We start from the raw sequence: 13,871 nt of genomic DNA, 5'->3' as shown, positions 1-13,871 counted from the left end.
GTTTTTGCAGTTCAAACAAGAGCGCCTAAAAATTAAGATCATCAATTCCATGACTGGACGGCGCATTATTGTTAATAATTATACATAATACTACAGTTAACATCACTACAATACTTATTTAGCTGTGCTGCTTTAGTAAACAGCAACTAGCGCTCTATTAAAGCATTTGTTAGCATACATCTTTACTAATGCATCATTTGGTGTACTCATTTATTAACATATTAAATAAAAAAATGAATATTCATATTTTATTTCAATTTGTTACATATCATTTTTTTAATATTCATATTTAATTTAAATTTGATACAATATACTTTTTTTATTTAAATTTGTTACCATACAATTTTTTAATATATTCATATTTAATTTACATTTGTTACCAAATATGTAATAATTTAAATATTCATATTTAATTTAAATTTGTTACCATATAATATTTATATTTAAATATTCATATTTATTTTAAATTTGTTACATATAATTATTTTATTTAAATATTCATAATTAATAAAAAAATTTTACCATATAATTTTTATTTAAATATTCATATTTAATTTAAATTTGTTACCATATAGTTTTTTTTAAATATACATTTTTAATTTAAATTTGTTACCATATAGTTTTTATTTAAATATTTATATTTAATTTGAATTTGTTACCAAATAATTTTTAATTTAAATATTCTTATTTAATTTGAATTTGTTACCATATACTTTTTTATTTAAATATTTATATTTAATTCAGATTTGTTACCATATAATTTTTATTTAAATATTCATATTTAATTCAAATTTTTACCATATAATTTTTTATTTAAATATTTATATTTAATTGAAATTTGTTACCATATAATTTTTATTTAAATATATTTAATTCAAATTTGTTACCATATACTTTTTTATTTAAATATTTATATTTAGTTTAAATTTGTTACCTTATAATTTTTCACTTAAACATTTTATTTTAATTTAATTTGTTACCATATACTTTTTTCTAATAAATGTTTATATTTAATTTAAAATTGTTACTATATAATTTTTCATTTAAATATTCTAGTTTAATTTAAATTTGTTAGCATATTTAACATTAACAACAGATAATAATGATAATAAAACTAACAACTAAATAGTTGATTGTTTCTTAATGTTGGTTGATGCATTAATGAAGTCTGATGTGTCCTATTATTTATACTGAACACGCAAATCAAGATCAGCATTTAAATGTGTTTTTGTGGTGCTACTGTGAAGCACATCAGTGTTTTTTTCATGATAGTGTTGTTAAATGTCATTTAAATAAGCAGAAATTGTAAATGGATTTTTAGATTTTCATTAGTTTCAGTTTTACAGTGGTAAATCTGCTGCATTTCATGAAGATGAATGTGTGAAAGCTGATTTATTTCACTGAATATGTGTTTTATATCAATCTAAAGTAAATGTTTGTTTATATTGAAGTGAAGTAATTACCAATGCTGCCATTTTTTATGTTGGAAGGATTTATCAGCAACACTGAGATCTTATAGCTACGACTATTGATGATTATTGACTCTTTGAGGAATTGTTATTGTTCCTTAATTGGAGAAATTCATGTCTGAATGGAGCAGATCCTGTGTGCGTGTGTGCGTGTGTCTGTGTGAGTGTGTCTGTCTCTGTGTGTGTATGTCTCAGTGTACTGTGTTTGGGGTTTGAGTGTATGTACTGTGTGTGTATGCGTGAATGTATAGTGTATGTCTGTGTTTGTGTTTTTGTGCGTGTGTGTGTGTGTGTGTGTGTGTGTGTGATTGAGTGAGTTCGATCTCTTCCTCTGTTCCTGAAAAGTCTCTGGTCTCCAGCGGTGTGTGTGTGTGTGTGTGTGTGTGTGTCCCCATCTCTCTCACACACACAGAATGTTCAGTCTCCGTCTGCTGGTTCTGAAGGCTGCGCTCTGAGCTGGTCTCCAGGTCATGGATTACCCAGAATCCTCCGGCTGGTGTGAGGACTGTGGGAACTGGTCTGAATGGGAGCACTGGGATCAGTCAGTGTTCAGCGAGTGTGAGCTGCTGGTGGTGACGCTGCTGTGTGCGCCGCTGCTGCTGCTCGGCATCATGGGAAACGCCCTGACCATTATGGTGGTGTGGCGACGCCCACAGATGAGGAGCACCACGTACCTGTACCTGAGCAGCATGGCGGTGTCAGACGTGCTCATCCTGCTGCTCATGCCCCTCGACCTCTACAAGGTACTGACCCATCTCTTACTGATCACGTCTTCATTTATTACCCCTTGTGTGCTGTTGGGTCGTTTTTATCCACTCTGGGCTGATTCTGAGGCTTCATTTGGCCACAGCTTTCTCTGTGCTTCAGCAAATGTGATGATTTTTGCTGATAAATCTTATTTTGACTTGATATTTTGGAAAAATGCTTTGAAAATGTTCAAAAACTCAACACACTCTGGGTAAACTGACTCCCCTTTGGTGATGTTGGGGCTGTTTTTGACTTCTAAATATCTGGATGGACCTTCAGCTGGGGAATAATGTTGGGAGGGATTTTGTTTTTAATTTTTCGAAACTTTGAAAAACTTTACATCATGTCCCTGACTGAAATGTGTTTGTGTCTGTGAGTTTGCATGCGTGCATTTGTTTGTGTGTATGTTTGGGTACATGCCTTTGTGTTTATGTGTGTTTGCATGCATTTGTGTGTGTCCGTTTGTGAATGCATTTGTGAATTTGCGCGCGACATGCATGCATTTGTGTGTGCGTGTGTTTGCGTGCATTTGTGTTTGTGCATGTGTGTGTGTTTGCATGTGTGCATTTGCGTGTGTATGTGTGTGTTTCTGCATGCATGTGTTTGTGTGTGCTTGCATTTGTGCGTGCATGCATATGTGTGTTCATTTGTGTGTTTGTGCGTGCATGCGTTTATGTGCATTTGTGTGTGTGTGCGTTTGTATGTGCATTTGTGTGTGCATGTGTTTGTTCGTGCATGCGTTTAGGCGTGTGTGCATGCATTTGTGTGTTTATTTGTGTATATGTGTGTGCATGCATTTGTGCGTGCATGCGTTTATGTGCATTTTTGTGTGTGTTCATTTATGTGTGTGTGTGTGTGTGTGCATGCATTTGTGTGTGCATGCATTTGTGTGTGTGCGTTTGAATGAATGTTTGTGCGTGCATGCGTTTGGGCGTGTGTGCATGCATTTGTTTGCTCATGCGTGCGTGCGTTTGTGTGTGCGTGCGTGCATGCGTTTAGGCATGTGTGCATGCATTTGTGTGTGTGTGCATGCATTTGTGCGTGCATGCGTTTGTGTGGATTTGTGTGTGTTTGTTTGTATGTGCATTTGTGTGTGCATGTGTGCGCTTGTGCATACTTTTGTGTGCATGCATGCATTTGTGTGCACTTGCGAGCGTGCGTTTGAATGAGTGTTTGTGTGTGCATGCGTTCGGGCGAGTGTGCATGCATTTGTTTGCTCATGCGCGCGTGCGTTTGTGTGTGCGTGCATGCGTTTGGGCGTGTGTGCATGCATTTATGTGTGTGCATGTCTGCATTAGTGTGTACTTTTGCGGATACATGTGTTTGTGCATGCATTTGTGGATGTGTGCGTTTATGTGTGCGCTCGTATGTGTGTGTGTGTGTGTGTGTGTGTGCGTGTTTGTGCGTGGATGTGTTTGTATGTGCATTTGTGTGTGCATTTGCGGGCGTGTGTTTGTATGTGCCTGCATTTGTGCATGTGTTTGTGTTTATTTGCATGAGTGTGCATTTGTGTGTGCGCGTGCGTGATGATGAAGATTAATAATAATTATATTGAAAATTCTAAATCTATATTGTGTGTGTGTGCGTTTTTGTGTGCGTGCGTGTGTGCGTGCGTGTGTGTGTGTGTGTGTGTGTGTGTGTGTGTGTGTGCGTGTGCGTGTGCGTGTGTGTGTGTGTGTGTGTGTGTGTGTGTGTGTGTCCACAGTTGTGGCGCTACCGGCCGTGGCTGCTGGGCGCAGTGGTGTGTAAGCTGTCAGTGTTTGTGGGCGAGTGCTGCACCTTCTCCTCCATCCTCCACATGACGGCTCTGGGTGCGGAGCGATACCTGGCCGTGTGTTTCCCACTGCGCGCACGGCTGCTGGTCACCAGGGGGCGTGTCCGAGTGCTGATCGGCGGGCTCTGGGGCGTGGCTCTGCTCAGCGCCGGGCCGGTATTGGCTGTGGTGGGCGTGGAGAGGCTGGGGGGCGGGGTCAGCGAGTGCCGCTGTACGGAGTTTGCGCAGAGCTCCGGGCTGCTGAAGGTGATGCTGTGGCTCTCCAACCTGTACTTCATCTGCCCACTGCTGCTGCTGACGCTGCTGTACGGCCTGATCGCCCGCCGCCTGCACCTGCGTGCACACACACACACACACCGCGACAACACACACCGACAGACCCTGCGCATGATGGGTGAGCAACTAAGTGTGTTGTTTTTTTTGTGTTTTTTTTTAATAATATTTTTTTCTATTTCAGTTTAAGTAAGAAAAAGTATTTGAAATAAATATTTTTGGTTGTATTTTTGCTCGTCTGTTATTTCATTTTTAAAGTTAAGTGAAAAGTTGTTGTTCTATTAGTTTTATTGAATATATAGAGTCTATTTACTTTTTAAATGTTATTTTAGTTTTAGTTCAGTGCACACCACAAGATACAATAAAGCAAATCAGTTATGAATGTGTCTGTGGAGAACTGGGGCCTTATGTATGAAGACTTCCGTGGAAATCCTACTAAAGCATTGTGTACGCACAAAGCTGTAAATGTGCATACGCAGTAAAAGATTCAGATGTATGAAACACTGCGTACGCTGAATCCCACGCAGATTCTCTGCCTCCTCCCCCGTATGAATATGCTAATAGCTATGTTTCCATCCGAAAATGCGAATAAACTTTATGCAAAACTGGATTATCGCATCAAATCGTTTCCATCCAACGAGTCAAAGCAAACAAAATCGTCACTTCCTGATTAACTGGCGCCAAATATCGACAGTAAAAACTGCATTTGCTGCAGTAGGAGAAGCTGCATCAATCTTTCCTAAATGAATGCGCCTCAGAAGACAATCCTGACCTGCAGTGAGCGCGCAGTGGCGTTTGAAGGTGTCACAGGCGCTATTCTGGAGGTCATTAATAATATAATAACGTTAATACTGAAATAGTAAGGCGTTTTATAATGACCAAAACAACATTTCAGATGTTTTATAATGTGCTCAGCCTGACGTTTTATCCATTCACACACATTTTAAGCATCACATGATCTCTTTTAACAAAATCACATGACCTTTTTTAATGCGCATGCTGGAGTTTGTGCGGTAAAAGTGTTTCCATCGCAGTTTATGCGCATCTTTTCTTATCGAATAAAAAGTTTATCCTACCCAGTTAGGCGCATACGTTTTTTATGCGCATTTTCAAAATTTGTGCGCATCATGACGTTTTCATCAACTGGTTTTTTTATGCGCATTTGCAAAATATTTTTAAAAAAGTAAATTAAATTTAAAAAAATTTGCAAATAGGTGGATGGAAACATAGCTACTGACTCTACTTTGGCCAAACCAAATGAAAAAGCAAAGGCAAAAGCAAGCAAGAAAAGAATCTTTGAACAGAATGTGAATTGGAGGTGCTGCTTTTGCATGTAGAGCGGAGAAAAACGGTGTTATTTGCAAGTTTGTCGTTGGAATGAGCTAGTTGAGTGATTTCCGCCCGCTTGATTGGCAGAGACAACAAAGCTAAAGAGGGAACACAGCAGTAGTGTGAGTGGCGTCACTCCTAACACACATGGCAACATGTTTTGACACTGTCATTCAAGAACGCGGTTCGAATTCCTCGTCTGATGAACTTACTCTTTTTTTCTTTTTTCTTTTTTCTTTATTCCCCGCTACATATCAGATTTTGTCTACTCTTCATCACGAGGAAGACAAGTAGGAATCATTGATAAGTCTGTGCGTCATATTTTATTTGCACATTTATTGAATGGAAATGTTTCTGATTCACGCATGCAAATTCATCTTTAGATGGCGCCTTTATAGCACTGGGCAAACCGGCGACCGCTGCAAACTGCGCTTTAATATTTGGCTGGTCAACTGTATGGTATGGAAACCTTATATACCTGCTAGACATGCGGATGAACCCGTCTCATACAGCTGCCGTTGCACGGCTCAGACACTTTGTAGAGTGCAATCTAACACAACTGCCTCTAGGAGTCGCCAATGGAAATAAAACAGACGCGCACAAGAAATTGGCGTGAAACAACGCACATTCCCACGTTAATTTCATCGTTAGTAAATCCAAACGTGAGTGTGAAACCTGCCGTACGCAAGGTTTTTGTGCGTACCCAGCGTTGATACATGAGGCCCCAGGTGTTTTTAGCTTTAATTTAAATGCAGCATTTATTATTTTCTCGATTATATGGAGCAATAAAATAAAGTTAAATGAGTGGCTACTTAGGGTTATTTTTTTGGAATCTCAGATTTTATTTATATATATATATATATATAATATGTGCGTATGTTTGTGTGTGTGTATGCGTGCATTTGTGTGTCCTTTTGCGGATACATTCGTTTGTGCATATGTGTATTTATGCGTGTGTGTGTGTGCGTTTGTGCGTGCATTTTGTGTGTGAATGCATTTGTGCATGTGTTTGTGTGTCCATTTGCATGTGTGTGCATTTGTGCAGACTATATATACATATAGTAATTGTTTAGTTATTATATTTTTGTTGTTATTTTTAGATATTTCAGTGTTTAATTCAATTTCTTTCTGATCAAAAAAGATAAAAATGTATATTTAAAGGTGCGGTGTGTAAGTTTGACACCCAGTGTTTGAACTGGGTATTGCATTCTTATTTAAAACACATGTAAGCGCTGGTTGCCAGATTGGCGACCCTAACAGGAGCAAGCCTGACTATCAAGCATAAAAGCTGATTTAAGTCGTGTTTTAACTGAAAGCAACAGCGTGCGATAGAAGGAATATTCTCTTAATTAGAAACTGCTTCTATTACTCACGGATTAACAACAGAACACTGACAGTGATCAGCTCAGGTGCAGCTCATGTGCTGTATTCAGTGTTAAATGCTAATAATGTGAGTCTGAATGCCATTTTACATCACATTTACTGCCGTACAACTGAAAGCAGCAGCAGATAGTTTAGTTCAGCATTTCAGTCACGGACACATACTCTGACAGCCTTCCTGACTGAATGAATGAAATACTCTGTTTTCCACCATCTGGCAACCCGCTTTGCTGAAATATAATTGGCTAAGCTGGCATTGAGCAGGTTAAATCACCAAAACAAAGACAGCTGTTCCGGCACATTACACACATGTTCACAGCAGAATATCTGACTTCAGCATTGTGTCTCAGATAAACAAGAGTGTTCACTGAGCATGTTTCTGAATATCTGCACACATATGATGTGTTTTAGGCTCTAGAAGAGTCCAAATCTTACATACAGCACCTTTAATTCTTAAAAAAATGCATATGATAATTAAATTATATATAAAATATGTATTTTTATTTTATCTTTTAAAATTTGACCTTAATCTTTTGGGATTATTTTATTATTACTATTTTTTTTTCATTTAAATGTTATTTCTGGGTTGTCATAATAAAGTTTAACATTAGGGTCTCTATTTTGACGGTCTATGCGCAGCGCAAAGCGCAGGGCGCAAACGCTTTCAGGGCGTATCAGAACGCATTTTTGCTAATTTAAGGATGGGAAAATCCGCTTTGCGCCGTGGCACATGGTGTAAAAGGGTTGAGTTTATTCTCTTAATGAGTTATAGGTGTGTTTAGAGAATAAACCAATTAGAGTCTCATCTCCCATTCCCTTTAAGAGCCAGCTGCCATAAGCGCATTCGCTATTTACAGGACGTAAAGTAAGTCTAAGTGGAAAAACTGAGCATTTCACAAGCAAACAGTTCACAGAAAACAGTTAAACAGAGCATCTACTGCGTGAGAATGAGAGATAATGGATCTACTTTCACTTTCGCTCTTGGATAGGGAAACCTTTACGCACAGACATCAATTAGCCTATAAATAATTAATTTCGTTTGTTAAGCGCAAATATTCGTTTCAAAGCTATTTCTAAATTCAGTTCTAATTTCCAGCAAAGGAATAAATGAACAATAATAATGAAGTGTGCTCAAAAACCTGAGTTATATCCTAAAACACATGCTGTGCCCCATATGGTCTAAAACCTGACAGGTGGACAAATCTAAGCTTGTTTTTAATACAACAAATATAAATATGGATATAATAAATAATACTGCTAATAATAATAACATTATACAAAAGCAGATTGTTATGAATGAACTGAAAAAGCCTCCCGAGATGAAGAAGACATAAAAGCAGTGATTTTTCATATTTATGTAGGCTAGAAAATAATATGTTTTATAATATTTTAATCCTTTATATTTATATCCTATATCTATTCTTATTATATCCTATATATATCCTTAATATTTAAATGTTTTCATATGTAAAGATATTTGCCTATTGCTCTCTTGTGTGTATTAAGCAGTGTGTAAGCGAGGCGCAACTCTGCGCTGGAGTTTAGACCGGGTTAGTTTTGGTCTAATGAAAAATCTATTATAGTTTCTACTACCACTACAAATCTAGTATTATATATAAAAACGTGCACTCGCTTTCCATATTAACTAAAATATATGTGAAAGGCACATATAGAGCATGCGCTTCCTATACAAATATTATTGAGAACATCACATATCCTATTCTAAAACATCAAATCACTTACAAAAGCGAAAACATGTTCTAATATCATATATAAATATATAAAGAATGAGGCTATTTATAAAGAAATAAAGATTTATTATTTATTAGGAAATGAAAAAAATCCTACTTTAATAATAATATTAATAATACTAATAATGATAATTGTTATTATTAAGTAGGATATTTTTTTTGTTTGTTTGTTTGTTTGTTTGTTTGTTTGTTTGTTTGAAAAGTCTATTTTTACAATTTGACACATGTAAACACTGCAGAAATGTTCTGACCAGCAGGCACATGTCATATCCAGTGCCAGGGGCGGACTGGGACTAAAATCAGCCCTGGCACTGTAGCCGCACCAGCCCATATTACCACACCGACACAGCCCCATCCACGGACACACACATTCACTGCTTATATTGGTGCACAGATGGTGAAATAAGATAAGCAGTACCTTATGTAATATATATTTAAACTTTTAATGTATGTGACTGAAACAAAAACAGCCCATTTATAACAAATATATACACCAATCAGTTCATTCATTCATTTTCTTTTCGGCTTAGTCCATTTATTAATCTGAGATCGCCACAGCAGAATGAACCACTAACTAGCATATGTGTTACCCATATGTGTAACCCAATTCACCTATAGCTTGTGTTTGAACGTGTTTGGAGGAAACCCACGTGAACATGCAAACTCCACACAAAAACACCAACTGACCCAGCCAAGGCTCGAACCATTGACCTTCTTGCTGTGAGGCGACAGTGTTACCCCCTGCGCTGCCCCCTTTCGAGACTATTTCAGTTAATTTTCTGCATTTGGCAGCGTCTGATTTTAGAGCAATCTTTTGCTTTCTCTGAGCTTTTCAGCACCACCTTTCCATTTTTACAGTCCGTCTCTGACAATCAGCTTGTGCTGCACTTACTGTTTGTTTGACATTCTTGCCAGATTTTAATTACATCTGCGTAACCTCTGATTGGGTCGGACCCTCTCAAAACCAGCCGGCCATTGCCGATTGGGCCAATGCTTAACATTTATTATTATCATTACTATTATCATCATCATATTCACTTCTTGCAAGAGATAAAAGCTGCCTGCATGTAAAAACAATACATATAAAAATAAAAAAGAGCACACCGGCCCACATTTAAAATAAAAGGTCCGGCTCTTCTGGCATTTGCCAGAATTGCCAGATGGCCAGTCCGCCCCTGCCCAGTACAGATACTTAATAAATAACCCACTATAAATAAAAAGCATTATATAATATGCTGTGTTTTTTATTTTCACGAGCTTTGGAGACGTAATGTAAATTCCGCTTTTAAATAATCCCTCACCTATAGCTTTTGTCATGAGCCGCGGCTGTGTTCTGAATGACATCAATGTTTTCAAAGAGCACTGCGAAGGGAGCACAATTGTAAACATGAAGATCGTGAAAACTGAACTGTACAAATACTTTGAAAGCAAATAACATCTTAGAGAGATGACTTTAATGCTTTATTATTTTTAATAATTCCTAATTTAAATGTTAGAGTGAAGTTTATTTATAAACAAATGTCGAGAGGATCACGTGCTTATAATTGTTCACAGCTGTTCCGACTTTAGCTAATGACTGATTATCCAATCAGACGATCCTTAACTGACTATAAATAACCAGACTTTTCTCATCTCAATATCTTCGTCTTGAAGAAGCTTTTATTTTATCTTTTAAAATTTGACCTTAATCTTTGGGGTTTATTTTATTATTACTATTTTTTTTTTCAATTAAATGTTATTTCTGGGTTGTCATAATAAAGTTTAACATTAGATCTTTAATGAAGTACTTTTTACAAATGCGCTTTTACAAATATCAGTGTTTTTAGTTTTGATTTGTTAATATATATATATATATATATATATATATATATATATATATATATATATATATACTTTTTTATAATTCAAATGTGTTTTTCATCCTGGCAGTCTGGGATTTATGTCAAAGGGAGAATTTCAGTAAATCAGACAACAACTACACGCTCAGTGTGCAATGAACTTTAGAGCTAAACGTCCACATGAGAATCAACTGCTTTCACGTGTGTTTTCTTCGCAGTGGTCATCGTTCTGGGGTGCGTTTTCCAAACAGGGACGTAACTCACGGCTGAACTATCATAGTACCATGCATCGGTTGGGAAAAGAACGATGTAGTGACGAGTGTTTCCCAAAACCCTGTCACAGATCCATCGCTTGAACCACGTTAGTTATAGCGTAAAACGCCCATAATGATGCTCTGAACGGGGCGGAGGAACAGCTTCTTTAGAGAAGAACCCAACCCAACCCCCCACCCAACCCAACTTTCCCTCTGTTCAAACGGGCGTCACGGTGGCCAGCGATTAGCGCTGTTGCCTCACAGCAAGAACGCCCCTGGTTTAATTCCTTTCCAAACCAGACGGCATTTCTGTGCTGAGTTTGCTCGTTCTCCCCGTGGTCGCGTGGGTTTTCCCCGGGTCCTCCGGTTTCCTCCCACAGTTCAAAAACAAGCACCCTAAACAATTAATCTAAAATACTTTAGCTAAACTCTGAGCACACCTTCAACATCCATATCTGACACTTAGCTACAACAAGCAGGAGGGGGAGTCATCGAGATCTACCTGAGCTCAAACTCCCCTCTCGCCTTGCAACGGGAGGGAGCCCAGGGCTCGAGGATCTTATAAGCTCAGGGCTCTCTCCCGGGACAGCACGCCAAACTAGCTTTACTATCAATCATCAGCTGAGTGTGAACTCTTGAAATGTTCTAAATGAATAGGGCATAGGGGGTATAAGTGGGAATTGAACACAGCCAGGAACTATGGGTCTAACCACAGCTCCAGAGGTGTAGTTGCAAGTGCACAAGTTTGCGACGCAGTTTGCAAGTGCTCATTGTAATGATGGATGTGGGAATCGCCAAATGTTTGTAATGATGGAACTTGCGACTTTAATTGTCTAACGATAGTTTTGGGAAACGCACCCCTGATCTTCATCTTGTGTTGTGTGTTTTTCTCCGCAGTGGTCATCGTTCTGGTCTTCATCTTGTGTTGGCTGCCGTTCCACGTGAGCCGGACGCTGTTTTCAGTGTCGGACTCCAGCACTGAGCTCTATTACATCAGTCAGTATTTTAATCTGGTGTCTTTAGTGCTGTTTTACGTCAGCGCTGCAGTCAACCCGCTGCTGTACAACATCATGTCTGCCCGCTACCGTGCCAATGTGCTGGCCATGCTGCATCTAACAGTGGGCAACACGGACGAGCTGCGCCACAGGGCCCGCACCTCCCCGCTGACCGCCTCACACTCCAGCACACACTTCTGAGCCTCCGCGCATCTACAAGACTCACTGATTGAGTGCATGTCAGATCGTCAGTTTCAGACACCACTACAAAATTGCTGCTCCCTCAAATAGCGCACTGTTTAGGGATATAGGCGATTTCACATACAGCCATTATGGGTAACACTTTATAATAACTACACACTATAAATCATTTATTAAGCATTAGCAAATAGTGAATTCATTATCAGTTAAGCATTAACTCTACATTAATAAGCATTAGTAAGCAGTTTATAACTGCAGCTACAAATGCTCCATTCTTGACTTATAACCACATTTAAAATGTGCTTAATACTGTATTTTCATACTTAGTAAATTATTAATTTTTCATTACTAAATTAAGTTTCGCATTATTTACAAACCAGTTGTATTTGAGAGTAGTTGAGGGTTTTTAGGATCATTCAGAATGAGTTAGTAAATGATTAATAAACTATTAAAATTAACGTTTATATGTCTTATTATTCAGGCATATATTAATGGTTACTATGTATGTTAATAAATGCTTTATTAACTCAACTTCACCTAGTTTTGTGACCTAATCTAAAGTGAGGACTATTCATGCTGTATAAATCCCTTATAAATGACAAATAAAGGCTCAGTCATATTCTAAACAGGAAAAATGACATTATTCACTCCTCTTCAATTAAAGATACACAAATGAAACTGCACTTCAAATAAAAAATAAATCTTTGCAACCTGATCTAAAATAAAATCACTGTAGAGTTTAAACATTACATTTTATTACATTGTTTAATTATTATATTGTTGTTTTATCCAGTTTTGTTGTATTTTGACACTCCTGTTATTCAGCAATGTTTAAACTTTACAGTAGTTTTACATTTTAGAAAAGATTGCAAAGATTATAGTTCATTTAATTCTGAGCCTTTATTTGTCATTTGTAAGGGATTTATAAAGCATGAGTAGTCCTCACTTTAGGTCACAAAACTGCATGAAATTGAGTTAATAAAGCATTTATTAACATATTAGTTGACTATTAATATATGCCTGAATAATAAGACAGATAAACGTTGATTTTATTAGTTTATTAATCATTTACTAACTCATTCTGAATGATCCTAAAAACCCTCAACTACTCTTAAATACAACTGGTTTGTAAATAATGCGAAACCTAATTTAGTAATGAAAAATTAATAATTTACTAAGTATGAAAATACAATTATTAAGCACATTTTAAATGTGGTTATAAGTCAAGAATAGAGCATTTGCAGCTGTAGTTATAAACTGCTTACTAACGCTTATTAATGTAGAGTTAATGCTTAACTGATAATGAATTCACTATTTGCTAATGCTTAATAAATGATTTATAGTGTGTAGTTATTATAAAGTGTTACCCCTTTATGTTTTGCATTTGTGCATTTAAGATTCAGCCTTGCTCTTTCTGTGTCTTCTGATAAATATCTGTGAGCAGACAGAGCAGCAGAGAGCTTCGCTTTGTTTACTGCATCCGTGTGTGTTTTCAGTTGTGTTTGAAAGGTTGTATTTTGTGGATATTGAATAAAAGGCTGTTCCCCTGACGCTGTGTTGTGTTTTATGAAAGCGATAGTGCATGTGTGATGTATTTTGGGTGATGGGAGTGTATGACTGATCATTCTCATCCACAGCGTTTATGAAATGGATCTACAGATGCATTTGAATGTCAGGTAAATGATTTCTCTTTATAGCTTTATGCCAGTGGTTCTCAAAATGTGGTACGTGTACCACTAGTGGTACGCGGGCTTCCTTCTAGTGGTAAATATGTCATGTGTACATGGTACATATATTTCAAAATTTATTTAAAATTATTTATATATAAAGATTTGATGACATATAGCCTATATTTCTGAG

The 13,871-nt window shown here is 37.1% G+C and overlaps 2 protein-coding genes across 3 annotated transcripts in view; both read left to right on the top strand.

Annotated features, from left to right (window-relative positions):
- tfr2 (transferrin receptor 2) overlaps positions 1 to 13,871 on the top strand; it is a 1,009,002-nt gene that overhangs the window by 306,010 nt on the left and 689,121 nt on the right. The gene's annotated exons all lie outside the window — the stretch shown is intronic.
- LOC100536357 (growth hormone secretagogue receptor type 1-like) lies at positions 1,940 to 13,560 on the top strand. 2 transcript variants are annotated; one of them, XR_015524165.1, is made up of 4 exons: positions 1,940 to 2,212; positions 3,922 to 4,384; positions 11,713 to 12,221; positions 13,245 to 13,560. XR_015524165.1 is itself a non-coding variant. In XM_087307912.1 (3 exons), exons 1-3 carry the CDS (start codon positions 1,940 to 1,942, stop codon positions 12,009 to 12,011), a joined length of 1,035 nt encoding a protein of 344 aa, XP_087164038.1. In that variant the 3' UTR covers positions 12,012 to 13,560. The 2 variants fall into 2 exon arrangements, 1 of the variants encoding a protein (XP_087164038.1); XM_087307912.1 differs by having other exon boundaries at positions 11,713 to 13,560.

The sequence above is a fragment of the Danio rerio genome, chromosome 23 (genome assembly GCF_052040795.2).
Source record: "Danio rerio strain M-AB ecotype USA chromosome 23, GRCz13ab, whole genome shotgun sequence".
NCBI classification, from domain to species: Eukaryota; Metazoa; Chordata; class Actinopteri; order Cypriniformes; family Danionidae; genus Danio; species Danio rerio.
Note: the sequence above shows the minus strand (reverse complement) of the source record. Positions and strands in the feature narration are given on the sequence as shown.

Coding starts and splice junctions, on each gene's coding strand:
- LOC100536357 (XM_087307912.1), top strand. CDS start 1,940: ATGGATTACCCAGAATCCTCCGGCTGGTGTGAGGACTGTGGGAACTGG. Junction 2,213..3,921: donor TGCCCCTCGACCTCTACAAG/GTACTGACCCAT, acceptor GTGTGTCCACAG/TTGTGGCGCTACCGGCCGTG. Junction 4,385..11,712: donor ACAGACCCTGCGCATGATGG/GTGAGCAACTAA, acceptor TTTTCTCCGCAG/TGGTCATCGTTCTGGTCTTC.